Source organism: Bos grunniens, chromosome 16, assembly GCF_055505025.1.
Source record: "Bos grunniens cultivar Pamir isolate PY7600 chromosome 16, Bosgru_T2T1.0, whole genome shotgun sequence".
Classification (NCBI taxonomy): Eukaryota; Metazoa; Chordata; class Mammalia; order Artiodactyla; family Bovidae; genus Bos; species Bos grunniens.
The window spans coordinates 8,737,796-8,764,187 of record NC_141180.1 but is presented as its reverse complement, the minus strand read 5'-3'; the positions used below and the strand labels follow the sequence as shown (position 1 = coordinate 8,764,187).

The 26,392-nt window shown below is 43.0% G+C and overlaps 1 protein-coding gene across 17 annotated transcripts in view; it reads left to right on the top strand.

The window, feature by feature from the left end:
- KCNH1 (potassium voltage-gated channel subfamily H member 1) overlaps window positions 1-26,392 on the top strand; it is a 436,030-nt gene that overhangs the window by 50,701 nt on the left and 358,937 nt on the right. For all 17 annotated transcript variants that reach the window (XM_086343235.1, XM_086343234.1, XM_086343244.1 and 14 more), the window contains exons 4-5: window positions 4,097-4,225; window positions 12,984-13,102. In XM_086343235.1, the coding sequence (XP_086199361.1) occupies window positions 4,097-4,225; window positions 12,984-13,102 (248 nt within the window). The remainder of the gene's footprint in view (window positions 1-4,096; window positions 4,226-12,983; window positions 13,103-26,392) is intronic.

The window sequence follows — 26,392 nt, the reverse complement described above, 5'->3', positions numbered from 1 at the left end:
CCTGCCCTTGGAGCCCGTTGTTGTTGTTCATTGCTAAGTCGTGTCTGACTCTTTTGCGACTCCATGGACTGTAGCCCACCAGGCTCCTCTGTCCATGGGGTTTCCCAGGCAAGAGTACTGGAGCAGCTTGCCATTTCCTTCTCCAGGGGATCTTCCCAACCCAGAGATCGAACCCATGTCTCCTGCATTGGCAGGCGGATTCTTAACCATGAGCTATCAGGGAGCCCTAAAGAAATGGTCCTTAACTGTTAAGGTTTGATGGGGGTCAGTGCACAGCATTGTCTTTCCCTGCCCATGATCAGAAGCAATTGAGAGAAATTCAGGCCTCAGTTCAGTTCAGTTCAGTCGCTCAGTCGTGTCCAACTCTTTGTGACCCCATGAATCACATCAGGAAGGTTCAAATATCACCTTTATGACTGGTAAATCTGATCCTAGAGGATGTATTTTATATCTATGGGAAGATGAGTTTTAAAAAGTGAATACTAGAATCAGACAGACTTATCCACCCAACACAGCTGCTGACTAAAAAAAATTAGTCACAGTCTGAAAGTAGAGAGTTATTTTATTTGGTGGGAATGTTAGGGACTCCAAGTCCAGGAGGCAGAATCTCAGTAGTCCTGAGAAAATTGGTCCGAGGAGGTGGGAGTGGGAGTCAGGTTATATATAAATTCACAACAAAGAGGGCAGGGAGTCTGAACATCAAAGATTACTGCTAAATTGTAAGGAAAACCAAATATCAAGCTAAGGGATTTAGCGTTCTTCTATGTAAGAGAAGATGCAAGCTCTGGGCTCACTGAGTTCATTCCGTTCATATGTACCTAAGCTATCGAGGGCCAAACCCTGTTTTTTTATTTTTATTTTTTTTGATTTCTCACATCCTGCCTCCACTAAGCTCTTCAGCTCTTCAGCAATCACTATTAGGGGTGACAGCATTTGCTAGATTGCAGACCCTTTTGGGAGCCTTCATCTACTCAGATGGTAAAGAATTCTCCTGCCAATGCAGGAGACCCAGGTTCAGTCCCTGGGTTGGGAAGATGTCCTGGGAAAAGGAATAGCTACTCACTCCAGTATTCTTGCCTGAGAAATCCCGTGGACAGAGGAGACTGGCAGGCTACAGTCCACGGGGTCACAAAGATTCAGACACGGTTGAGTGACTAACACTTTCATTCACATATGGTGGCTTGGAAACGTTGATGGCTGTGACATTTCTTGCCCACCGATATGGCAGGAAATATTTCATTTCACACAGGTAACACGAGAGAACCACAGTCTTCTCCTGCTGGCTATCCCCCTGCCCTCTGACCTCTCCCCTAACATTTATAGAATGGGGAAATAGAGTAGAATGATCCCTAATCTCTTAAGACAGCAGAGGAGAAAAAGTGGCCAGGTTACACATGTCCAGTTCTTATCCCCCATATTGCCAACCCAGGGGAAAGGTCTGGAGTGTTACAGTGAAAGATGTCCCTCCACAAAAAACACCAGGTATGGGAAAAGGAGGGCTTCCCTGATGGCTCAGATGGTAAAGGATCTGCCTGCAACGCAGGAGACCTGAGTTTTATCCGTGAGTTGGGAAGATCCCCTGGAGTAGAGGACGGCTACCCACTCCAGTATTCTTGCCTGGGAAATCCCTTGGACCAGGTTCCCGCCTTCAACAAGCCCAGGTGATCAGCTGGAGAGGAACTCTTAAAGTAATAGATACTGACTATATGAATTTTTGGCACAAGAAACAAATTTAGATATTGAAAAGGAATGATCAGAATAGCACATGTTTAGTCAGGGAACATGTCTGGAAGGAAGCAATGGGCCATTTGGTAGAGAGATGGGCGCATAGCTTTAAAGATAAAGAAATGGGGGAAAGTTCTTGAGGAGCTTGAACTATGGTAAAATGAAAAAGGCCTCCCAACATGACAAATACAGTGGCTCTCGTGTGACCTGGGAGATGTGAATTAGTGTCAGCAGTCTAAGTGGTCATAAAGATTAGATGGCACAGCCCTAGCTGGAGCAAGTTCGTAGACCCCAGGCCAGCTGGTGCAGCCCCGTGGACGGCCCACGGTGGCAGCTGTGAAGGGAGTGGTTCTGGGGATTCCAGCGAGACCAGGCTCCTGGCGTGAGACAGCGTGAGTGCGGGGCCTCTCTTCTGACTTATTACTGGTTTGATAAATCGGGTGTGCTTTCTCATTTACCCAGCTGAAAGAATATAGCTTTTAGCTTAGTTTTCTTTAGAGCAAAAAGAAAAGTGTTTTGTTTTTGTTTTTCTCTTTGTTATATCAGCTAGTATGCAACTGAGAGCTGTGTGTACATAGGCTCAATTTTTCTTGAGTTTTCTGTTTAATTGAAAGTGGGTTAAAATCCACTTTAGGTTCTAAGGAGCATCCTGGGAGGAATAGTAACACAGGCCTTCCAAACACCATGGATAATTCAGAGATCATATATTTCTTAATTTTGGAATTACTCTGTGATTTTTTTTTTTTTTTTTTCTTTTCTGGTTGTGCCATGCAACTTGTAGGATCTTAGTTCCCCAACCAGGGATCCAACCCTGGGCCTTGGCAGTGAAAGCATGGAGTCCTAATGACTGGACTGCCAAAAACTCCTAATTTTTGTAAGGTGGATTTTTTTTCTTTCAAAACACATTTTTCTTAGGGTGACATTATGGTGTATTCTAAGAATACCCAGAAACTGGTAGGTATAAAGGGAAGGGACAATAGAGATTTAAAATGAACTCTGGATGAATATATAGACAGTCAAAATTTAAGAAGAACGTAGTCCTGTCTGATCCATTTGCTGCCTGTTTGACCATACATGGTGGGGTTATTCATACTTACATATGAACAAGTAGCAGATATATGAGCTTGTTGCCGTTAAGTTAAATTGATTAACCCAAGTGTTAATCAGAGATGTCTGTCTGTCCGTGTCATATAGTAGAGTTTGTTACGACTATAGGCAGAGAGATCTCGGTGACCAATTGAGAATGTTTTCCACCTGCCTGCTGTCTCCTAAAATAAAACAATAAAGGTCAAATGCTGAGCCCAGCGCCTTGTGCAAAGGAAGCGTCCCGAAGACTTAACGTGGAGAAATATCTACTGTATTTCAGTTTAAAAGAGGTTATAAAATGGTATGTAAAGCAATATCCCAGCCAAATAGTTGTTTAGTTCTGTTAAGCCAGATGCTGTTTTAGGAGCTGGGTACAAGAACTGGGTGGGGTGAAGCTACCGTTGCTTTGTGCTGCATTTGGTTTTGTTACACAGGAGAGACTGGTGCATCTTGCTCTGATGTCCTCAATAGATAGAAAACATCTATTTCTTTTCCTTATTTTTTTGGGGGGGGAGCCAGAGACTAATTTTGTGCAGGTATTTGTCCATAGATTCCTGAGTAGGTGACCTCTCTGAGAGGTCAGTCACATGAACTCTGCTCATCTTCTCCTTCTGGGGTTTAGGGCAGTGCTTTGAGAGAGCTCATTTATTCCTCCCTCTGGAGACCTCCCTTTCTGGGGAAGCCTTGGCTGGGAGAATCATTGTGGTGATTTTCCTCCTTTCTCAGTCTGTCCTCTTTTGCCATCGTGTTGAACCTTTGAGATTTTTATTCTGGGAAGAAAGACTTAGAAACACAGTTTCTAGCCTACGGTGAATTAAGCATTTGAGTCATATTGATGGGTTCCCAAACCAAATTTTGGCACCGGAGTCTTTAGTAATGGAAATTTGAGTTTTGTGGTCTGCTGACCATGGATGGCTCTACCCAACTGGCCCCCACTCCTGGCTTCGTCTCTATATGCTCTAAGGTAAGTCTTTAGGTCTCTGTGCCTTAGTTACTTCCATAAGATCAGGAGGGATTTCCAACCCATTTTCTAACCATTTGACAAAGGTTAAGAAATCTGTACTTACAGAATTATTTGAACAGGAGAACCTCCTCCACTGAGTAATTACTATGAAACTTTTATTCCAGCAAGAAGAAAAATTAGTGGTATAAAACCCCAGAACCTGAAGGAACGAAGCCATTCAAAAAATGAATTGATGTTTGTACTGATTGGTTCCCAAGTCCTTATGTTAGTCCCTCTAATGAGAGTGCAAATTACTGACCAACCTTTTGGTATTTCTTTCAGGGACACCTGTGTGGTTCTTTGTGAAAATTGCTCCAATTCGAAACGAACAGGATAAAGTGGTTTTATTTCTTTGCACTTTCAGTGACATAACCGCTTTCAAACAGCCGATTGAAGATGATTCATGTAAAGGTTTGTAATTCTGATTTGTACAAATACTTTTAAACCTTTTTTTTTTTTTGCCTATAGTGTGACTCTTTGTTACAGAGAATTTGAGGTTGCCACAGCAGTCTCTGAACAAGGACCAAGATTTAAACTTTAATTTGTGTTGGGTAAAGCATTGTATCATTCTTGAATGCATTGAGGGGAAAGAAAGTGAGGAAAAAAAGCTTTGGTTAGGAAGGCATTTTAATCAGTTTCATACCTCTGTAGATTAACCCTTTCCAAGTAGACAGAAGAAGGTAATTGGGCACCTCTGGTATCTTTGGAACCTTTGCAGGTTTTCACGTGGCAGATGTCAGTTACCCAAATGAGCAGCTCATGACCACATTCATCTTACTTCTATGTACACTTCTTTAAATTTGAGTTCTAGCATTTTCAGAGTGTTAAAGCAGATTTTAGCACATCGCTACCTCTGTGGTTGATTAAGTCTGTGGCTGGTTAATTCATTGGAAACACGACATTAATGAGGCCAGTGTCTTCGGTAACATTCCCATATGGGTCATTTAATCAGCTCGGGAACCACAGATTTTAGCACTCACCTCAGCCGTATCACATACACGTATTGTTTGAATAACACTGGGGACCTAGGAGAGGAGACAGCTCAGGATTTCTAGAACAGTGATACTCCTGAAGTGGTCCAGCCCATCAGGCTGTCAAACCCAGAAGTCTGGAGTTAGGAGGTGTCAGAGCACTCTTTTCCAAGATAGCCAAGAGGCCAGGAGCTCTTTCTCGTGGCAGTATTTCCTGGCTGGGCGGCTGATTTTCTAGCTCTACCTGAGACCCTGCTCCTTGCATTTTCTGAGATGCAGCAGAGAGATAGGTGTGAAGTTCAAGGGAGAGTAAAACTGGGGCATGTTATCCTTGACATGACAAAACTGTGATTGTTAAGTGGCAAGAAAGGAAGAAATAAAAAGCTTTCCATGGCTGCTCCTCTGGGGCTGTGTCCTCTGACGGCATATAAAGTCCTACCACGTTTGGATGCTCCTTTTTATAGAGTTCAGAGCACAGTGCTGTGCATGCCACTGCATCCTTTTTTTTTTTTTTTTTTTTTTACTATCTATAGCTCAATAAATCAACAACAGCCTGCCTTTGGGTTTCAAGACCAGAGCAGATGTAAATAAAATCTCTCCACTTGTCTCAGCCTCCCGCAGTCTCCTTTCTTCCTGCAGATTTGTGACTCCCTGATTTCTGGTTTCTGACTTGAAGATTTCTCAGTGCAGTAGCCATCACCGGGCGACAGGCTCACTCGTGATGAGTGTCATCCTGTTACCATCTAGAAAGGCCGTTCGCTTTTTTAACTGGGTAAACACATAAATAGCATTTTAAAGATAATCTGATATTTTGACGCTTATTTTTGCAAGTTTTCTCAGAAAAATGTGAACTAGGGGATGCAGTCGAGTCAGAATGTTTTCTTATCATCACCACTGGAACATTTTCAGGTGATGTGAAGGGATTGTTTAGCAGGAAGGGCTGAGTCAACTTAGAGCACCCCCCACGGGGGGTGGGGTCCACATGGCATTCTCGGGGAGCCTGAAAGAAGAGATAAATCAGACTGATGCAGGGAGACTCACTGAGGTTTATTTTTCAGGCATAAAATGCTCTACTTCATTTGTCCTGCCTCATTCATGCCTTTCCCTTGTGCATACAAGTTTGTGTACACACACGCACACCCTATTCCCTGTTAGCCAAGGGAACCAGATATTAATTCTCTTTGTCCATGAAATACATAGGAGTAATACGCAGCTTGCTTCCTAAAAATTTAAAATATACACATGTATGCACAGACACACAAGTACACACTCTTTGTCCCTCAATATAAGAATGCAGATAGTGGATCATGTTTAATGTTTCCTCCAAGACAGGACTTTATAAGCCTGTCCACTTCAAATGCTATGGCAGATATGTTTAGACTTTCCCGCTCGTCATGTCACCATGCCCCTGACCCACATGGATTTGGTGGTCTGCTCAGGACGAGGTCAGATTTTATACTAGTCTGTTGATGATGGAAGAACATGATAATTCTCCAGGCCTTGTTCGTTGTAAGTCTATAAACTGCAGTTCTGGCTGCAAGGGTCCAATATAACGGTGGGAAAACATCTTGTAGATGGAAAATACACTGCCATGGGACTGGGTGATTCTCCTGACTTGACATTTGTCCTTGGAAGTGTTCTCACGTTGCGAGATTCCAGCCGGTCCAGCTGCGCTTTCAGTGCAACACCTCAATTAGCATAAAAAGTCTGAGTGTTGGTGACCCAGGCTTGCGTAGAATGCATCTTTAAAAAAAAAAGATGTATTTATTTTTGGCCACGCTGAGTCTTTGTTGCTGCACAGGCGTTTCTCTAACTGCGCTGAGCGGAACGTCTCTCTAGTTGTGGTGTGAGCTCGTTGTGATGGCTTCTCTTGCTGCGGAGCACGGGCTCTGCTGCGTGTGGGCCTCGGTGGTGGTAGCAGGTGGGCTCCATCGTTGCGTTTTCCGGGCTCCACATCGTAGGCTCAATAGTTGCAGCACATGGTCTTGGCTGCTTCATGGCATGTGGGATCTTCCTGGACTAGGGCTCAAGCCCATGTACCCCGCATTGGCAGGCAGATTCTTTACCACTCAGCCACCACGGAAGCCCATAGAATTCACTTTTGAGCTGTAATGGAAGGACGGATAATTGAAACCCCCAGAAAATCCCCAGGTATTTGCTCCTTAGCATAGCAATATGAGATGTTTTCCCATTAAAGTCAGCTATGCTTAAATTGTCTTTAAAATGACTTCGTTTTTTCTGATGGCTTTGTGCCTAATTTTGGGGCTTAGGAGTGGGATGGGTGTATCCTACAGTAATTCGAGAAGCCAGTTGGTGCCTGACATTTTCCCATGAACAGCCCACAAAGGGGAGAACACATAGGATCATTGGTGATAGACTGTTTTTGCATCTGACACAAAGTAACTCCCCTTTGCGCCTAAGCTCCAATCACGTGATGGGCCCTGGTTCCGCTCTAAGCCCCCTCCTTTATTTAGTGTATCAGTTCTCATGACCCTTTTCATGAATTATCTAGACCCCTGATTGCCTCATCTCTTCTTTCCTGTTCACCTTTTGGCTGTTTCCCTTGTTCTCTGATAAAAAAAGTGCCCACAAATGGCATGGAGCAAGGGGATGAGAGCCAAGCTAGGTTTGCTGTTTGGTAACAGCTCTAGTGTGTGTGCATGTGTGTGTGTTTAAAGGCTGAAGGAGAGAGTAGGTGGGAATTCTTGGTTGAAATGAGACTCAGGGACGTGCTGGGGTTTCATTTGTTCCCCATCTCTTGCTTTTCTGTTACTGTGGATAATTGGGAGTGGGCTGCAGGGTGTTTTTCTCTGTTGAATCCGCCCTTGTAAACCAGGCAAGTGGGTAGAGAAGAATTAGAGTGTAGGGCTCAGAGGTTTTTTCCACATTGTTCACCCCACAATGAGTCACCCCTCTTGTTTGCTCTCTTACCTCACGGAATAATCTCACATTAAAGGAGCGAGTTCATTTTCAAAGATCTACACATTTACTTCTAAATTCAGGGTTAAAGTTGAGCCAAGAGTGGACAACAAAATGAATGTAAAACTCTGAAGGAGATTTTTAAAGCCCAAAGATATAGAATATTCAGGGCTGAAGGTGCTGGCAAGCTGCCCTAACTGCTGACCCTTCTCCACGAGTCTTCACGTGGGGTACATATGAGGTGCTCTCAGGGAAGAGGAAGGGTAATTAGATACAAAGCGCAGGACCCCCTCCCCCTTCAATAGTCACATTTTCTCTCTCTGCACTTCGGATGACGGGAAGGTGATGATGTAGTGACTTCTGCTTGAAGAAGCCATCCTAGAGTTTTGGGTGTTGGTACATCGATAGGAGAACGATCTGGGGGCAGGAAGACTTGAGGACCCCTCGGCAGTGTCCGCACTGTCTGGTAGTCTGCTGTGTCCTTTGTTCCTTGCTGGATGTTGGATTGTGGCGCCAGCTCCTCTCAAGGACCCCGTGGCTCTTCAGATCAGGATGCGCCTGCGTCCTGGCCTCCGTCCCCCAGGGTGCTTTCAGGAGCCTCTGCAGCTTCTGTTCCAAGCGCCCCCTCTGTTCCAAGCGCCCCCACGTGCTTTCCCAGGGAGGGGCCTCTAGGTCTGTGTTTTCTAGTATCTCTGGACTTGCCCTGGGAGGAGCTGGAATTTCAGCTCCTCTTAGAACCATCTCTTCTGGCCTAGGGAGGATACAGGGATGTATGGGCTAAAGCAGCCTAGTGGGGGACTCACCCCAGCTGAAGCCAGTAGCCAGTGTGTGCTCAAGTAAGGGAGAGAGGGTTGTCCTTACTGAGAATGGAGAAAGGACTCGGTGAGTACTTTCTAGCTGCTTGTTAGATTGTAAACTGCGTTCCCCTTCTCCTGTCCTTCTCCATTCATGCTTCCCCCCGCCTCCTGTTCACCCTTCTCATCTTGCCTGATCGTGTGATGCTTTGATCACCCCCTGACACACCCAGCCCTACCTGCCATGTGGTGACCTTTAAGACAGAGCTAGAAGAACCCTGAGCTGGGGATTTCTTCATCTGAGCTCAGTTCCCTGTTGAACTCCCAAATGGGATATAATTGGAAGGGTGGGTGCAGAAATACCTCCTAAAACTGAACAGAGTTTGTAAAACAGGCTACTTTTCCTTTGGGACTTTATGTCTATTGGAAACCCAAATAGAAATAGGACAATGGGAGAAAACAGTTTGTTCGTCATCCACGTTTATTCAGCATACACATTTACTGGGTGTCTTTGGGGATGTTTAGCTTTATGATCGACGCTGACCCTAAGGAAATGTAAGACAGAGACCCTGCTCCTTATAGTCTATTTGGGAGATGGGCAGACAGGTAAGCAAATAAGAACAATGAAGCCTAACCAATAATCTAATGGGAGTCTGCCTAAGGCAAATAGGTACATGGGCGGGAGCCGGTGATTTGGCTGGGGGTAGGTGGTGTCAGGGAAAGGCTTCCTTGAAGGCAGAGGGTCTTCCAGCTGCCTTATTTTCCTTGTGGAAGTGACTTCCCTTAACAAGATCACCTTAAGCTCAATTCTCATTGAGTTATTCTCTCCCAGCTGGCCCCTCGGACAATAGGAAATTGACATTTTCCAGCAGTGTTTTTCCTGACGCTCTGCTGTAAGGGACATTGTTGGTTCAAATTGTACATTTATCTTCTACCAAACCCATTTTCTTCTCTTCTGTGTTTTCTTAAAATTTTTATTGACGTATAATTACAGTAGTACGTAAGTTTCAGGTGTCAGCAAAGTGATTCAGGTATATTAATACATGAATGTATATGCATACATACTCTTTTTCAGATACTTTTCCTTTATAGGTTATCACAAGTGAATATATTTCCCTGTGCTGTACAGTAAATCCTTGTTGTTTATCTGTTTTGTGTATGGCGATGTGTGTCTGTTGATCCCATACTCCTAACTCCTCTCCGCTGTCCCCTTTGGCAACCATAAATTTGTTTTCTATGCCTGTGAGTCTGTTTCTGTTTTGTAAATAAGTTCCTTTGTATCTTTTTTTTTAGATATGACATCACATAAGTGACAAGTGATGTCATGTACTTGTCTGTCTCAGTCTAACTCACCTTCTCCCATGTTTGCAATCTCATTGTATGGCTATCACCCCAGTCACCCTAACCGGGGACCCAGGGCCCACTTGGATCGCCTCCTCTCTCCTTCTGCAGTCCTTGCTTCTGCCTCTGCAGCTGTTCTCAAATCTCCCCTTGTCTCCTGGCTCAGGCCACAGCACTGGTCCAGGCCCTCATGGCGTCTGGGATTCTGATTGGTCTTCTATCTGTTAACCACTCCCACACTGCCATTCTCTCCTAAAATGGCCCCACCATATTTAAACTCCTTTACTTGCCATCTAGGTTCTCGCACTTAAGTTCTTCTTGGTCTGACCCTTGACGACCTCTTTAGCATCACTTCAGGCCACTGCCTGCATTCTCCTCCCCTCTGCATGCCATGCACCATTCATCTAGCTATTTAGAAGCTCTTCCTTGTCACTGACATGTTACTCTGCTTTGTGATTTTTCTGCCTTCGTGGGTGCTGTTCCTTCTGTGTTGGATTGTCTGTCTTTTCTTTCCTGAGTTCAGCTGGCTCCTACTCATCTTTGCAAAGTTTGCTCTAGTATCACTTCCTGTGGGAAGCCTCCCTGATAGCCCAGCCTGGATTTGTTATGCCTTCTCTGGACAGTTTTGGCCATAGCATCCTGTACTCATGTGTTGCAGAATTTAGCTTACTATATCATGGTTTTTAATTTACTTATCAGCTTTCTGTACTAGAATACAAGCCTTTGAGGCCAGAATCTGTACCTTACTCATCTTAGCATCCCTGGTACTTGGCACTTTGATGGTACATAGTTGTTATGTTTGGAATTAATATGTGAATGAATGATGTTCTTCCATCTAGCTCGGCATGATTCCTATTATAAAGTTTTTGGGGCCCAGAAAGAACAACTTGGGGGGTGGAACTTGGGAAAGGACTTATTGCCTCCCTTCAGAAGAGGCAGAGTCTGCCCGTCCTGGTAGAGATGCAATGGAGGGTTTCATGCTGCCTGTCCGTTTCCCCATCCAACACCCACTCGCCTTCCTGTGCCCTTCACAGTCAGTCGAGAGCAGAGAATCAGGGCTAGAGTGAGGGACTAGCTTGGGCCTGGGGAAATGCCCAAAAGTCCAGGAATCTTTCTTTTAATGTTTTGTGCCATGCTATCGGATGGACCAGGATCCCAAGCCCTGCCAGGCAGGGTCTGGGATATCTGCCTTGCCAAGTGCCTCTTATCATTGGTCCCAGAGTGCAGATCATGGTGGAGGTGGTGGTGCTGGTGGATGGGGAGGACTGAATGGGGGGTGTGCAGAGCCCTTGCTGATGTTTACATGCACAACTATTTTCCCCCCACCTGGAAAATATACTTTCTTCTCCTCTTGAAGAGCTTTGCAGAATTCATTCCCCGCTTTGTTTTGAGCTGAAGGTGAGCCTGACTCCAAAAGAGACTTTAAAATATTCTAGCCCACGGTTCACACAAGCGAATTCCAATGAGCACTTTCATAAATGGCTGATTTGGGGGAAGATGTCAAAGACCTCTGGAGAGTCTGGGCTGTCCCCTCCTGTCAATACCAGCAGGACTCCCCGCAGCCCGACCACCGTGAGCCTCTTTTCACACTGACCCCAGCAAGTCCCATTTCTCGGCTTAATGGCATTGGGATGGATGAAAATGCCACTACCTTTTATTATAGCCCAAAACTTCTGGAAGAGATAAAAAGACCTGATTTGCTATTCTTGCTATATTGACAAAAATTTGTACAGATTATGATCCTTAAAGGTTGTGCAGAAAAAAAAAAAAAAGAGCCATCATTCTGGTTGACTCCATTGTCCTCTGAATTCTCAGTCTGTCTTGGAAAGGTGCTCCAGGGTAAAATGTGGTAAATGAGATTTCTGCTACTAGGCAGACTACTTATAACCTCTAAAGGATAAAATATAATATTGCCTAGTCTTGCTTTTCACTGTCATGTAGAAATAGTTGCATGCTCTGTTTATTTAATGTACACCCCCATCCAGGTCTTTGGTGCTTCCTAGCCCACGCCTGGTTTGGAGAACCCCTGCAGGCTTTCAGGGGTCTCATGAGACAATTGCCGTGGTCATAAGCTTGATGCAGAAGGCTTGTTGGATGTTGGAATGGACAGTTGTCTCTGGGGACCTTTAAAACATCCCTCATGCATCTTAAATTCTTAGTAAAGATCACTTGTTCATTTTCGATTTTGGAGTATGGAGTGGGAGGATTAGAAAAAGACCAGTGTTTTACTTCCCCTGGAGGAGCTATTCCAAAGGGCCAAGGAGGCCTCAAGACTGTTTGTTTAGCCCACTACTATTCGGAGTGCTGAACTTAGTTTGCTTTACCAGGAAAATGCACCCTGCACTTAGAGCATGCATGTCGAGTGTTTTAAGTTCCACTTTACAGATGAGATAACTGAGGCCCAGGTGACTTAAGCAATTTGTTGGTGGTCACAAGCAAGCAGATTTGGGACTTATATCCGTATTTCTTTACTCCAAGTTCAGTGCTAGGCTCATTGAATTTCTAGTTTTAAGGGGACCTACATGCCATCAACTATCCTTCCCTCATCCCAGAGCAGACTAAAATCAACCACTATTATCTCCCCACCTCTCCAGGGGTTAAATTCATTTCTTATTCCCCTGGCTTTGGAGAATATAGTACATGGAATGACCATTTGTCTAGCTTGTCTAGTTATTTAAAACCTAGAACCAGCTTGGTCTCTGCTAGGATCAGACGCCATGGGGCTTGCGGACAGCCTGAGCCGTAGATTCAGAGAAACATCTCGATTGCCTGGTATTATCTGGCAGAAAAGCCTTGGGCCAGAGTAGAGTGATCTGGGTTTTAGACCCTTTAACTGCCTAGACACTCTGTGCCTCGGTTTCCCTATTTGTAAAACAATGCTACTATTAAAGCCTGCCTTCCCTACACCACAGAGCTATGATTAGGATCAAGTGAAAGTACAAAGGAAAAGCCCACCGCTGCCCAGATTTCAGCATGTCCAGGGGCTTCTCTGAGCAGCAAGTTTTGATGGCGAGGATGGCCGAGTGACTCATGGGTGCACAAGAGGGTGGAAATCTGCATCTGATAGCGTAACTCGTGGTGTAAATGTCCAAGTGCCTCCAGGACCCAAGTGAACCTGTCTCTCCTGTCTTCCGCATGCTCCAGGCTGGGGGAAGTTCGCTCGGCTGACCAGAGCACTGACGAGCAGCCGGGGTGTCCTGCAGCAGCTGGCTCCCAGCGTGCAGAAAGGCGAGAACGTCCACAAGCACTCCCGTCTGGCCGAGGTAAGGGCAAGGGCTTAGCTCAGCTTAACCCTCCCCTCACTTCAGAGGGTCCCTGGGCTGAGATAATGGTCCACAGGGAGGGTGCTGGCTTGGACGGGACCTGCAGGACTCCGGACTCTTGTCTTGGCTGAGCTGTACACCACAGTGTGTGACTCTGGGTAAGTGAATTAACTCTTGTGAGCTTTGTACTTTCCCGTATGTAAAAGGGAACTGCAAATTCCATTTGAAATTGCTTGAGATAAAAGATGTCAATTGACTCTCAGGAAGGAGATAGTAGTGCCATATATATGAAGGGGGCTTTACTTATAAACCTTTGCTGTTTGGGCAATGAATACTGTTATAGGAAAAGAAGATACAGGAAACAAAAAGAAAGAAAATAAAAATCACTTAGAATCCCACTAACCATGTAACATTCTTATAATTTTTGTGGGCTTGCCTTAACTCTTCTTTGTATTTAAGAAATATTCTATTTCTTCAAGCCTAAGCAATGTATTTTTTTACTTTAATGGAGTTGAGATGTATCTAAGAATCAATATGTGCATTTAAGGTGGCTTATATTGCCTTTTCTTCATTTTATATAATTATCAACATGTGGAAAAAAAAAAAAGTGAAAGCATTAGTCGCTCAGTCATGTCTGATTCTTTGTGACCCCATGGACTGTAGCCCACCAGGCTTCTCTGTCCATGGAATTCTCCGGGCAAGGATACTGGAGTGGGTAGCCATTTACTTCTTAAGGGAATCTTCCTGATCAAGGGATCAAACCCAAGTCTCCTGCGTTGTAGGCAGATTCTTTTACCATCTGAGCCACCAGGGAAGCTGGATTATGAAAGTTTTCCTGGATAATAAATATACTTAATATTACTGTTGTTTCCATAACCTTTGTAGTAAGGAAAACTCATGGTGGTGGTGTTCTTCCTTTTGCTGGGACAAGTGAGAGTCTGGGAAGCCTGGACAAGATATTTGATCAGGCTCAGTGCACCCCCATGATTACTGTCTGTCTTTGGTGGTTTTGCATGCAAACCACTCTCATCTCCCTTTGGTGGTGCCTGGTATTTTTCCCAACTGGACCAAGTAAGGTCTAGTTAATTAGTAAGACCAATTAAGAGATTACACCTTCCACACAGCACATTTCCATCATACCCAAAGATGACACGTCTTGGCTGTCTCTCTGCCTGGTGGTGGCCCGTCAGTTCTTAATCTGTGCGCAGAAGGCAGGGTGCTTCCTGACTTGCCTCTTGGCTCCCATACCCCTGAGGGAGACGCTCCCAGCGTGGTGCAGCTGACAGTGGGTGCTCTGCACATGTGCACCGAATGTCTAACGAGTTGACTACAGAAGATGTCCGTATATGTATAGCAGCCAAAAGCTTCTGCCCACAGTGGGAATGGGGGACATTCACTTGTGTCATGTTAGAGCAGGTGAGACCCTGGATGATGGTAGCGTCATTTTTATCATGACATAGGCTCATCTTATGATAAAAAAAAAGGAGACCATTCAGCTCACAGCCTGCACTCTGTCTGTCCCTGATGCTGCTCTTGGTTAATAAAGTTCCCTCCTCTCACGCTGCTCTCCACCTGGCTCACTCCCATCCAGCCACGTTCCAGCTGTTCCTCTTACAGCACAGGCTTGCTCTGCCTGTAGCTATCTGTGTGCAGCTCCTTCACCGATGGCAAGTCTTTGCTCAAATGTCATTTTCTTTTGTGGCTATCTGTGTCGGTAAGAGTTACAAGAACTAGTAGGATATTTATATCTGAAGAGATTGATTGCAAGGAGTTGGTTTATGTGGCGGTGGGGGCTGGCTGGACAGGTACAGAATTCACAGGGCAGGTTGGCCAGCTGAAAACTCTTGCGAGGAGCTGATGCTGAGGTCCATGGATGGAATTTCTTCTTTCTCAGGGAAACCTCAGTTCTGCTCTTAAGGCCTTTCAACTGATTAGATGAGGACCACCTAGATTATAGAGTGTAATCTCCTTTCCTAAAAGTCAGCTGATTGTAGGTGTCAATCACATCTACAAAGTATCTTCACAGAAGCACTTAGTGTTTGATTAAACAACTGGGTGCCATGGCCTATCCAAGCTGACACATGAACTAACCACTATGCTTTATTCCTTGTCAATTTGGCACCTGTACACATTTCCTTAAACCATGTTTAATCTCCAAATAAAGAGAAAAGCTGAGCACCGAAGAACTGATGCTTTTGAACTGTGGTAATGGAGAAGACTCTTGAGAGTCCCTTGGACTGCAAGGAGATCAAACTAGTCAATCCTAAAGGAAATCAGTCCTGAATATTCATTGGAAGGACTGATGCTGAAGCTGAAACACCAATACTTTGGCCACTTGATGGGAAGAACTGACTCATTGGAAAAGACCCTGATGCTGGGAAGGATTGAAGGCAGGAGGAGAAGGGGATGACAGAGGATGAGATGGTTGGATGGCATCACCAACTCGATGGACATGAGTTTGAGTAAACTCTGGGAATTGGTGATGGGCAGGGAAGCCTAGCGTGTTGCAATCCATGGGGTCACAAAGAATCAGACACAACTGAGCGACTGAACTGACTGAAAGACAATAACAAAGTCATACTTCCACCTAATATGATCCTCTTATCTTTTTAAATTAAACTTTTAATTTTGTATTGGAATATAGCTGATTCACAATGTTGTGATATTAATAGTTTCAGGTGGACAGCAAAGGGGCTCAGCCATACATATACCTGTATCCATTCTCTAGCATATAATCAAAACATACCAACCCTCCCCCAGAGGAGGATGCAAAGTCCTTGGATGAGATCCTTGACATCCTGTAACTTAAACAGTGTGACATAAACTTAATTCCTATCAGTATGTCTTGTGTTAGATGATAAAGGAATAAGAGGGAAGAAAATAAAAGTAATAAATAAAATAAAATAAATTGCCTATATATACACACACACACACATGCAAACATTCATAACAAAATAAGAAATACTCATAACTCTTAATCCTCTCCTTAACCTGCTCTGTTATTCTCCACTTAACATCTCCCGATATACTCTGAAATTGAAATTGTTAGTCACTTAGTCGTGTCCAACCAACTCTTTGTGAACCCATGGACTGTAACCTGGCTGGCTCCTCTGTTCATGGGATTTCCCAGGGAAGAGTACTGGAATGGGTTGCCATTCCCTTCTCTAAGGTCTTCCCAACTCAGGGATTGAACTCAGATCTCCTGCATTTCAGGCAGATTCTTTACCCTGTGAGCTACTAGGGCAGCTATACAGTTTACTTATTTATTGTACTTACTGTTCACTGATATGTCCCAAGCATTTAAAACAGTGTTTGGCACATAGTAGATGCTCATAAGTGGTTTTTTTTTTTTTTCTTAACTGATCAAATGGATAAAAAAAAGGAAATGATGTTGGTGTTTTTGTCTACCTGTCTGGCATGAGTAAGTGCTGATTGACTGGCAAAATGAGGCAAACATCTGGGTCCTCTCCCAGGGGCTAGTAAATTTTAATTAGCCTGGCTAGAGGCTTATGGATTTTATTGATCTTTTCAAAGAACCAACTTTTGGTTTTCTGGATTTTCTCTAATGGTTTCCTGTTTTAAAGTTCACTGGTTTCTGTTCTAATTTTTTTTTTTTCCTTCTGTTTAGTTTGGATTGAATTTACTCTTCTTTTTCTAGCTTCCTAAGATGGAAGCTCAGTTTATTGATTTTTGATCTTTCTTCTTTATTAATATATTAATCCTATAAATTTCCTTTTAAACACTGCTTTCACTGCATCCCACAAATTTTGATAGGTTGTGTTTTCATTTTCAGTTTGTTCAAAATATTTAAAACTTTCTATTGAGATTTTTTTCTTTGATCCCATGTATTATTTAGAAGTGTTGTTTAATCACCAAGTATTTGGTGATTTTCCAACTGTCTTTCTGTTACTGATTCCTGGCTTAATTCCATTGTGATCTGAGGGCAGACATTGTTTGATTTCTATTCTTTTAAATTTGTTGTGTTTTATGGCCCAGTGTGTGGTCTATCTTGGCAAATGTTGCGTGTGGGCTTGAGAAGAATGTATATTCAGCTACTATTAGAGGAAATAGCCTATAGATGTCCTTTTTAGCCACTTGATTGATGGCGGTGTTGAGTTCAACAATGCATTTACTGATTTTTGCCTGCTGGATTTGCATGTTTCTGTTAGGGGCTGTTAAAGTCTCTAACTATCATAATGGATTCATCTATTTCTCCTTACAATTCTTTTAGTTTTTGCCTCGTGTATTCAATTCTATCAGTTTTTGCCTCAGGTATTCAGTTCTTTCAGTTTTTGCCTCAGGTATTTAATATTTTGATGCTCTGTTGCTTGGTGCCTATGTATTAAGGATTGTTATGTCTTCTTGAAAAACCAACTCCTTTATCATTATCTAATGCCATTCTTTTTTTTTAATTTATTTTTTAATTGGAGGATAATTGCTTTACAATGTTGTATTGGTTTCTGCCATACAACAACATGAATCAGCCATAATTATATATATATATCCCCTCCCTGTCGAGCCTTCCTCCCCTCCCCCATCCCACTCCTCTAGGTCATCACAGAGCGTCAGGCTGGGCTCCCCGTGTTATACAGCAGCTTCCCACTAGCTATCTATTTTACACATGATAGCCCAATCAAAAAATGGGCAGAAGACCTAAATAGATATTTCTCCAAATAAGACATACAGATGGCCAATAAATACATGAAAAGATGTTCAACATTGCTCATTATTAGAGAATGCAAATCAAAATTATAATGACACCAATGAGAACGGCCAACATTTAAAAATCTACATATGATAAATGCTGGAGAGGATGTGGAGAAGACAGAATCCTCTGCACTGTTGGTGGGAATGTAAGTTGATACAGCCACTATGGAGAACAGTATGGAGGTTCCTTAAAAAACTAGGAATAATACTACCATATGACCCAGCAACCTCACTACTGCATATATACCCTGAGAAAATCATCGTTGAAAAAGACACATGTGTTGTAATGCCCTTCTTTATCCCTGATAACTTTTCTTGCCGTAAAGTTTCTGGTCTGTCGGAAATGAATATTGCAACTCCCACTTTCTTTTGCTTAGCATTAGTATGGTAAATCTTTCTTTACCCTTTTTTTTTAATCTACTTGTGTCTTTGTATTTAAAGTGGGTTTCTCGAGTCACCAGTCCAGGTTCGATGCACGATACTGGATGCTTGGGGCTGGTGCACTGGGACGACCCAGAGGGAGGGTATGGGGAGGGAAGAGGGAGGAGGGTTCAGGATGGGGAACACAGGTATACCTGCGGCGGATTCATTTCGATATTTGGCAAAACTAATACAATATTGTAAAGTTAAAAAAAATAAATAAAGTGGGTTTCTTATTGACAGCATATAATTGGGTCTTATTTCTTGATCCACTTTGATAATCCCTGTGTTAATTGGCCTATTTAAATCATTGACATTTAAAGTGTTTATTGTCAGATAATCACTTTAAAATCGGCTTAAAGTTGGATTAATATCTACAGAATTTGTTGCTGGTTTTTATTTGTTGTCCTTGGTTCTGTGTTCCTATTTTGTCTTCCACTTTTTTTGCCTTTTATGGTTTTAACTGAGCATGTTATATGATTCTATTTTTTCCTCTTTCCTTAGGATATCAATTATAATTCCTTTTTTACTTTTTTTTTGTGGTTGCCCTAGAGTTTGCAGTAGACATTTACAGGTAATCCAAGTCCACTTTCAAATACAGTCATCCCTAGATATCCACAAGGTATTTTTTTCCAGGACCCCTCACAAATACCAAAATCCATGGATGCTCAATTCTTTTATATAAAATGACATGTGTTTGTATATAACTTAAGCATATCCTCTTATATACTTTAAATCATCTCTAGATTACTTATAATACCTAATACAATGTAAATGCTCTGTAAATAGTTGTAAATATAATGTAACTGTTGTGAAGATAGTTGCTGGTGGAGCAACAAATTCAAGTTTGCTTTTTGGCACTTTCTGGAATTCTTTTTCTGAGTATTTTGATCTGCACTTGGTTGAGTCCACAGGCATGAAAATCATGGATTTAGAGGGCCCGCTGTAAACTGTGGGTTGGGAAAATCCTTTGGAGGGAGAAATGGCAACCCACTTCAGTATTCTTGCCTGGGAAATCCCTTGCACAGAGGAGTCTGGCAGGCTACAGTGTGTGGGGTCGCAGAGAGCTGGACATGACTGAAGTGACTGAGCATGCATACCCTGCAGTAACACACTGCTTCATGAGCAGTGCTCCTCTAATTGTTCTGTCGTGTCCCTTGTATTATTCTTGTGATTCACTTATCCATAAGTGTACATAAGCACTTATACACACACACACACACACACACACACACACACACACACACACAGTATCACACATTGGTGCTGTTACTTTGAACAAGCTGTTACCTGTCAGATCAATTAAGAATAAGAAGAGTTTTGTTTTACCTTCCCTTATTCCTTCTGCAGTGTTCAGTATTCTTTTTAATTAAGTAGATCCAACTTTATGACTGATACTACTTTCTTTCTCTCTGAATATCTTCTTTATACGCTTCTTGCAAAGCATTTCTGCTGGCAACAAATTCCCTCAATTTTTATCTGAGGAAGTCTATTTATCCTTTCACTTTTGAAAGATAATATTCCAAGCTATAGAGTTCTAGTTTGGTGTTTGCTTTTTCAACACTTTAAATATTTCAGTCTACTCTCTTCTTGCTTGTGTGGTCTCTGAGTGGAATTATGGTGTAATTCTTATCTTTCCTCGTAATAGGTTATGATTTCCCCTCACCCCCACCAGCTACACACCACCCCCCCTCACCCCTCCCCCATATTCTTTGAGGAATTTTTGTTTGATTTTCTGCAGTTTGAATATGCTATGCCTGCTGCTGCTGCCGCTGCTGCTAAGTTGCATCAGTCGTGTCCAACTCTGTGCGACCCCATAGATGGCAGCGCACCAGGCTCCTCTGTCCCTGGGATTCTCCAGGCAAGAACACTGGAGTGGGTTGCCATTTCCTTCTCCAATGCATGAAAGTGAAAAGTGAAAGTAAAGTCACTCAGTCGTGTCTGACTCTTAGCGACCCCATGGACTGTAGCCTACCAGGCTCCTCCATCCATGGGATTTCCCAGGCAAGAGTGCTGGAGTGGGGTGCCATTGCCTTCTCCGATGCTATGCCTAAGTGGGTTTTTTGTTTTTTGTTTTCATTTCTTTTCATTATCTTGCTTTGTGTTTACTGAGTTTCCACTCTCTGTGGTTCGGTGTCTGACATGAATTTGGGGGAAATTATCTGTCCTTAGTGCTTCAAATATTTCTTCCATGTTTCCCTTCTTTTCCTTCTGTATTCCCATTTCATATTTGTTACACCTTTTGTAGTTGTCACACAGTCCTTAGACATCCTGTTTTACTTAAATTTTTGGTCTTTTTCTCTTTGCTTTTCAGTTTTGAAGGTGTCTATTAACATGTTCCCAAGCTCAGAAATGCTTTCCTCTGCCATGTCCTGTCCACTACGGAGCCCATCAAAGGCATTTTTTATTTCAGTTACAGTATTTTTGATCTCTATCATTTCTTTTTATTGGAGAATGAAATGGCAACCCACTCCAGTGTTCTTTCCTGGAGAATCCCAGGGACGGGGGATTGGCTGCCATCTGGGGTCGCACAGAGTCGGACACGACTGAAGCGACTTAGCAGCAGCAGCAGCATTTCTTTTTGGTTCTAAGAATTTCCATCTCTGCTTACATTTCCTGTCTGTTCTTGCATGCTGTCTATTTTATCCATTAGAACCCTTAGCATATGAATCATATTTATAAAAATGTATGGTCTGATAATTCCAATATCCCTGCCATATCTAGGCCTGTCTCTGTCTCTTTAGACTGTGTTTTCTGGCTTTCAGTATGTCTTGCCACTTTTTGTTAAAATCCAGACATAATGTTCTGGGTAAAAGGAACTCAGGTAAGTAGGCCTTTAGTGTGGTGTGAGATATCGGGGCAGGGCTCGGGTGTTTCCTAGGGGCGCTAGTGGTAATGCCTGCCGATGAAGGAGATGTAAGGAGAGGGGCATTTGTTCCCTGATTCGGGAAGATCCCCTGGAGGAGGGCATGGCAACCTACTCCAGTATTTTTGCCTGGAGAATCCCTGGTGGGCTACAATCCATAGGGTCGCAAAGAGTTGGACATGACTGAAGCAACTTAGCATGCACACAAGATATCGGGGGGAGAGGAATCATTCATAATCCCATGATTTGTTCTCGTTCCGTTGCTAGGTCATGTCTGACTCTTTGTGACCTCATGAACTGCGGCACACAAGGCTTCCCTGTCCTTTACTCTCTCCCAGTTTGTTCAAACTCATGTCTGTTGAGTTGGTGTGTTTTAAAACAGTTACTTTTATCCTTCTCCTTCTAGAAGCAGAAGTTACAGTTCCCAAAGGGGAAGGAGGGGGAGGGATAAAGCAGGAGTTTGGGATTAGTAGATATAATGTATGTAGATCAGGCTGAAGACCCTTTTCACAGGTTGAGTTCTCCGGGAGGCAGATGCTGAGTAACATCTATGAAAGAAAGGGAGGAGGAAGCAGCATTGGGCAGGGCAAGCAGCAGACACAGTGCAGATCTGCTAGAGGCCCTGCCAGCCCAACAGGGAGCTCTGCAGCAGAGACAGCAGCTGGAGGAGCCCCACATGGAGCAGGAAGGGCCAGGCCCCTCCACCACCTTCTTGCTCAGTTATTGGTGGGTGCCTCCTTGGGAAGCTCAAGTTTCTGCCCCTTAGGAGGCACACTCCACAGCTGCGCAGAGAACCCTTTCTTGGAGCAGGATCTGAGTCTACTACCACCTTGCTGCTCTAACTCTCTCTGCCTGTATAGAAAGGGAAGTCATGGTTGGTGTATGAGCAGCCATCTTGCTCAGCAGGATTCAGCCTATGGTCTTCATGCAGGAGTGACCTGCTGGAGTCTGGTCTGGCTGGGACCACTCCTTGCTGCCAGCTTCTGTCTTCATGAAGTGGTTTGGGGGAATATATGGAGGGGAACCATCTCTTCCTGTCACATCTCCTCACTCTTCCCTATGAGGGACCCAGGTCAGGATAAAATCTGGGCTATTCGTGATGGCTAGAGCGCAGGCACAGTCCTTCAGTCACATCACAGCCCACAGCTCCTGACACCCTCTCACTATAAGGAGATCAGGTAAATGCCGTATGTGCTGCTGGCTTTCCTGTGGGTGACAGGCTTCGTGGGCTGAAACAGCATTAAACATTACAGCCCACTTGACCACTTCTTGTGTGATCTGGTGCCAGTCATTTCACATCTAAGAATTTCCATTTCTTTCTCTTTCTTCTCTTCAAACGGAGGGAATGAGTTCAATTGAAAATAATATGTATTCACTGATTTGTGAAGAGTAAGGCAGGTTATGAATGTGAATGAACACTTTGGTATACAGTAAATGTTCACAATGTTAGTTTAATATTGTTTTGATTTTTCGTTCTTTATCTTGCTTTTAAAAATACTCTGAAGAGAAGGAAATCTTGCCATTTGCAATGGCATGAATGGACCTTGATATAGCTCAACTGGAATTCCATCACCTCCACTAGCTTTATTTGTACTGATGCTTCCTAAGGCCCACTTGATTTCACATTCCAGGATGTCTGGCTCTAGGTGAGTGATCACACCATCGTGATTATCTGGGTCGTGAAGATCTTTCTTGTACAGTTCTTCTGTGTATTCTTGCCACCTCTTCTTAATATCTTCTGCTTCTGTTAGGTCCATACCATTTCTGTCCTTTATTGAGCTCAATATGTCAGCAAATTTGGAAGACTCAGCAGTGGCCATAGGGCTGGAAAAGGTCAGTTTTCATTCCAATCCCAAAGAAAGGCAATACCAAAGAATGCTCAAACTACCGCACAATTGCACTCATCTCACATGCTAGTAAAGTAATGCTCAAAATTCTCCAAGCCAGGCTTTAGCAATACGTGAACCGTGAACTTCCAGATGTTCAAGCTGGTTTTAGAAAAGGTAGAGGAATCAGAGATCAAATTGCCAACATCTGCTGGATCGTCAAAAAAGCAAGAGAGTTCCAGAAAAACATCTATTTCTGCTTTATTGATTATGCCAAAGCGTTTGCCTATGTGGATCACAATAAATTGTGGAAAATTCTGAAAGACATAGAAATAGCAGACCACCCGACCTGCCTCTTGAGAAATCTGTATGCAGGTCAGGAAGCAACAGTTAGAACTGGACATGGAACAAAAGACTGGTTCCAAATAGGAAAAGGAGTATGTCAAGGCTGTATATTGTCACCCTGCTTATTTAACTTCTATGCAGGGTACATCATGAGAAACGCAGGGCTGCATGAAACACAAGCTGGAATCAAGATTGCTGGGAGAAATATCAATAACTTCAGATACACAGATGATACCACCCTATGGCAGAAAGTGAAGAACTAAAGAGCCTCTTGATGAAAGTGAAAGAGGAGAGTGAAAAAGTTGGCTTAAAGCTCAACATTCAGAAAACTAAGATCATGGCATCTGGTCCCATCACTTCATGGGAAATAGATGGGGAAACAGTGGAAACAGAGACAGACTTTATTTTGGGGGGCTCCAAAATCACTGCAGATGGTGACTACAGCCATGAAATTAAGATGCTTACTCCTTGGAAGGAAAGTTATGGCCAACTTAGACAGCATATTCAAAAGCAGAGACAGTACTTTGTCCACAAAGGTCTGTCTAGTCAAGGCTATGGTTTTTCCTGTGGTCATGTATGGATGTGAGAGTTGGACTATAAAGAAAGCTGAGCACCGAAGAATTGATGCTTTTGAACTGTGGTGTTGGAGAAGACTCTTGAGAGTCCCTTGGACTGCAAGGAGATCCAACCAGTCCATCCTAAGGGAGATCAGTCCTGGGTGTTCATTGGAAGGACTGATGTTGAAGCTCAAAGTCCAGTACTTTGGCCACCTGATGCGAAGAGCTGACTCATTTGAAAAGACCCTGATGCTGGGAAAGATTGAAGGTGGGAGGAGAAGGGGACAACAGAAGATGAGATTGTTGGATGGCATCACGGACTCAATGGATGTGGGTTTGGGTAAACTCCGGGAATTGGTGATGGTCAGGGAGGCCTGGCGTGCTGCAGTTCATGGGGTCTCAAACAGTCGGCCACAACTGAGTGACTGAACTGAACTGAATGGACCTTGGGGGCATTGTGCTAAATGAAATATGTCAGACAGAGAAAGACAAATACTGTATGATCTTATTTTTATGTTGAACTAAAACAAAGCAAGACAAAAACCTCCTGATCTCCATAGATAACAGACAACAGGTTGGTGGCTGCCAGATGCAGGGGGTAAGGGCAAATGAAATTGATGAAGTAGGTCAAAAGGTACAGACTACCAGTTATAAAGTAAGTGAGTTCTGGTGAAGTAATGAAGCATGGTGCCTATTGTTTGTAATACTGTATTGTATATTCAAAAGAGTAGTTAAACATTCTTACTACAAGAAAAAAATTTGTAGCTACGCATGGCAATTTGTGTTAATTTGACATTGTGGATGTCATTTTGCGTTGTATATCAATTATGAATCATTATGCTATACACCTGAAACTAACAGGATGTTTCCCTGATGACAAAGATGGTGAGGAATCTGCCTGCAATGCAGTAGACCTGGGTTCAGTCCATGGGTCGGGAAGATCCCCTGGAGGAGGGCATGGCTACCCACTCCAGTATTCTTTCTTGGGTATCTAATAAACAGGAAATAGGATGTTACATGCAATCCTACATTTCTCAGTAAGAAAAAAATTTCAATTTTCAGAAGTAAAACAAGTTTTTTGTTGGATTCATATATACATATATATTTCATATATATAGTGTTCATATATATTTATATTGATTTTTTTAAAAACAAAATGTTGTCATAATACTGTATGTGTTATCTTCCAGTGTGCTTTTCCCCCCACTTCCTAGTGTATTTGGGACATTTTCTAAGAGCACATATCCCTTTCATTCTTTTTAATGGTTGCTTTGTATTCATTGCATGACTATATCTAAAGCTATTTAGTTAGCTGTCCCCTTGTTGATACATAATTAGATTGTTACCAGCCTTTGGTTATTACAGATCATAATACTTCAATGAACCTATTTGTATGTATATTTTTGTTTTAATTTAGAAAACCTTAAGACATTCGGAGTAGTAAAGCGTAATTTAACAAGTTTTCGTTTAACTAATTTGTTTATATAGTACATGCTGACAATTTCTCACTCCAAATTCTTTTTTAAAAATTAAAATATTACATGGAAATCCCCTGGTTGTCTAGTGGTTAGAACTCAGCAATTTCACTGCTATGAGCTTGGGTTTGATCCCTGGTTAGGGAACTAAGGTCCTGTAAGCTGCATCAGTTCAGTTCAATTCAGTCGCTCAGTTGTGTCCGACTCTTTGGGACCCCATGAACTACAGCATGCCAGGCTCCCTATCACCACCTCCTGGAGTCCACCCAAACCCATGTCCATCGTGTCAGTGATGCCATCCAACCATCTCATCCTCTGTCATCCCCTTCTCCTCCAGCCCTCAATCTTTCCCAGCATCAGGGTCTTTTCAAATGCGTCAACTCTCTGCATCAGGTGGCCAAACAGCCAAAAAAAAAAAAAAATTATTACAGGTAAAAAAACAAATTAAAATATTACAGGTAAAGTTGAGATCCTCTTAGAATTTATTCCTAGAGGTAACATTGCCCTAAAGCTGTATGTCTCCTTGCTATTGGTGTTTTGATATTTTTATTACTTATATTTTTATTCATAAACATATATACTCTGATTTGTGGTTTTAAAAATGTATTTTCACAAATGATATCTAATGATATTTTATGATATCATATCATATTTAAAATATTTTAAGTATTTTATACTTAACATTGATTTTTGAAAGCTTTTTATTTTAAAATTATTACAGACTCACAGGAAATTGCAGGGCTTCGCTAGTGGCTCAGAGGTAAAGAATCCACCTGCCAATGCAGGAGATGTGGGTTCAGTCCCTGGGTCAGGAAGGTCTCCTGGAAAAGGAAGCAGCAACCTCCTCCAGTATTCTTGCCTGGCAAATCCCATGGACAGAGGAGCCTGGCAGGCTGCAGTCCATGGAGTCACCAAGAGTCAGACACAATTGAGCAACTAAACAACAAGTTCCAGAACTAGTACACAGGGTGCTCTGTACCCTCCACTCAGCTTCCCTCAGGGGCAGCATCTTATAAACTAGTCTAATAGTAAACAGTGTGACATATAACTATAGGAGATCAGCCTGTGTTCAGTTCAGTCGCTCAGTCCTGTCT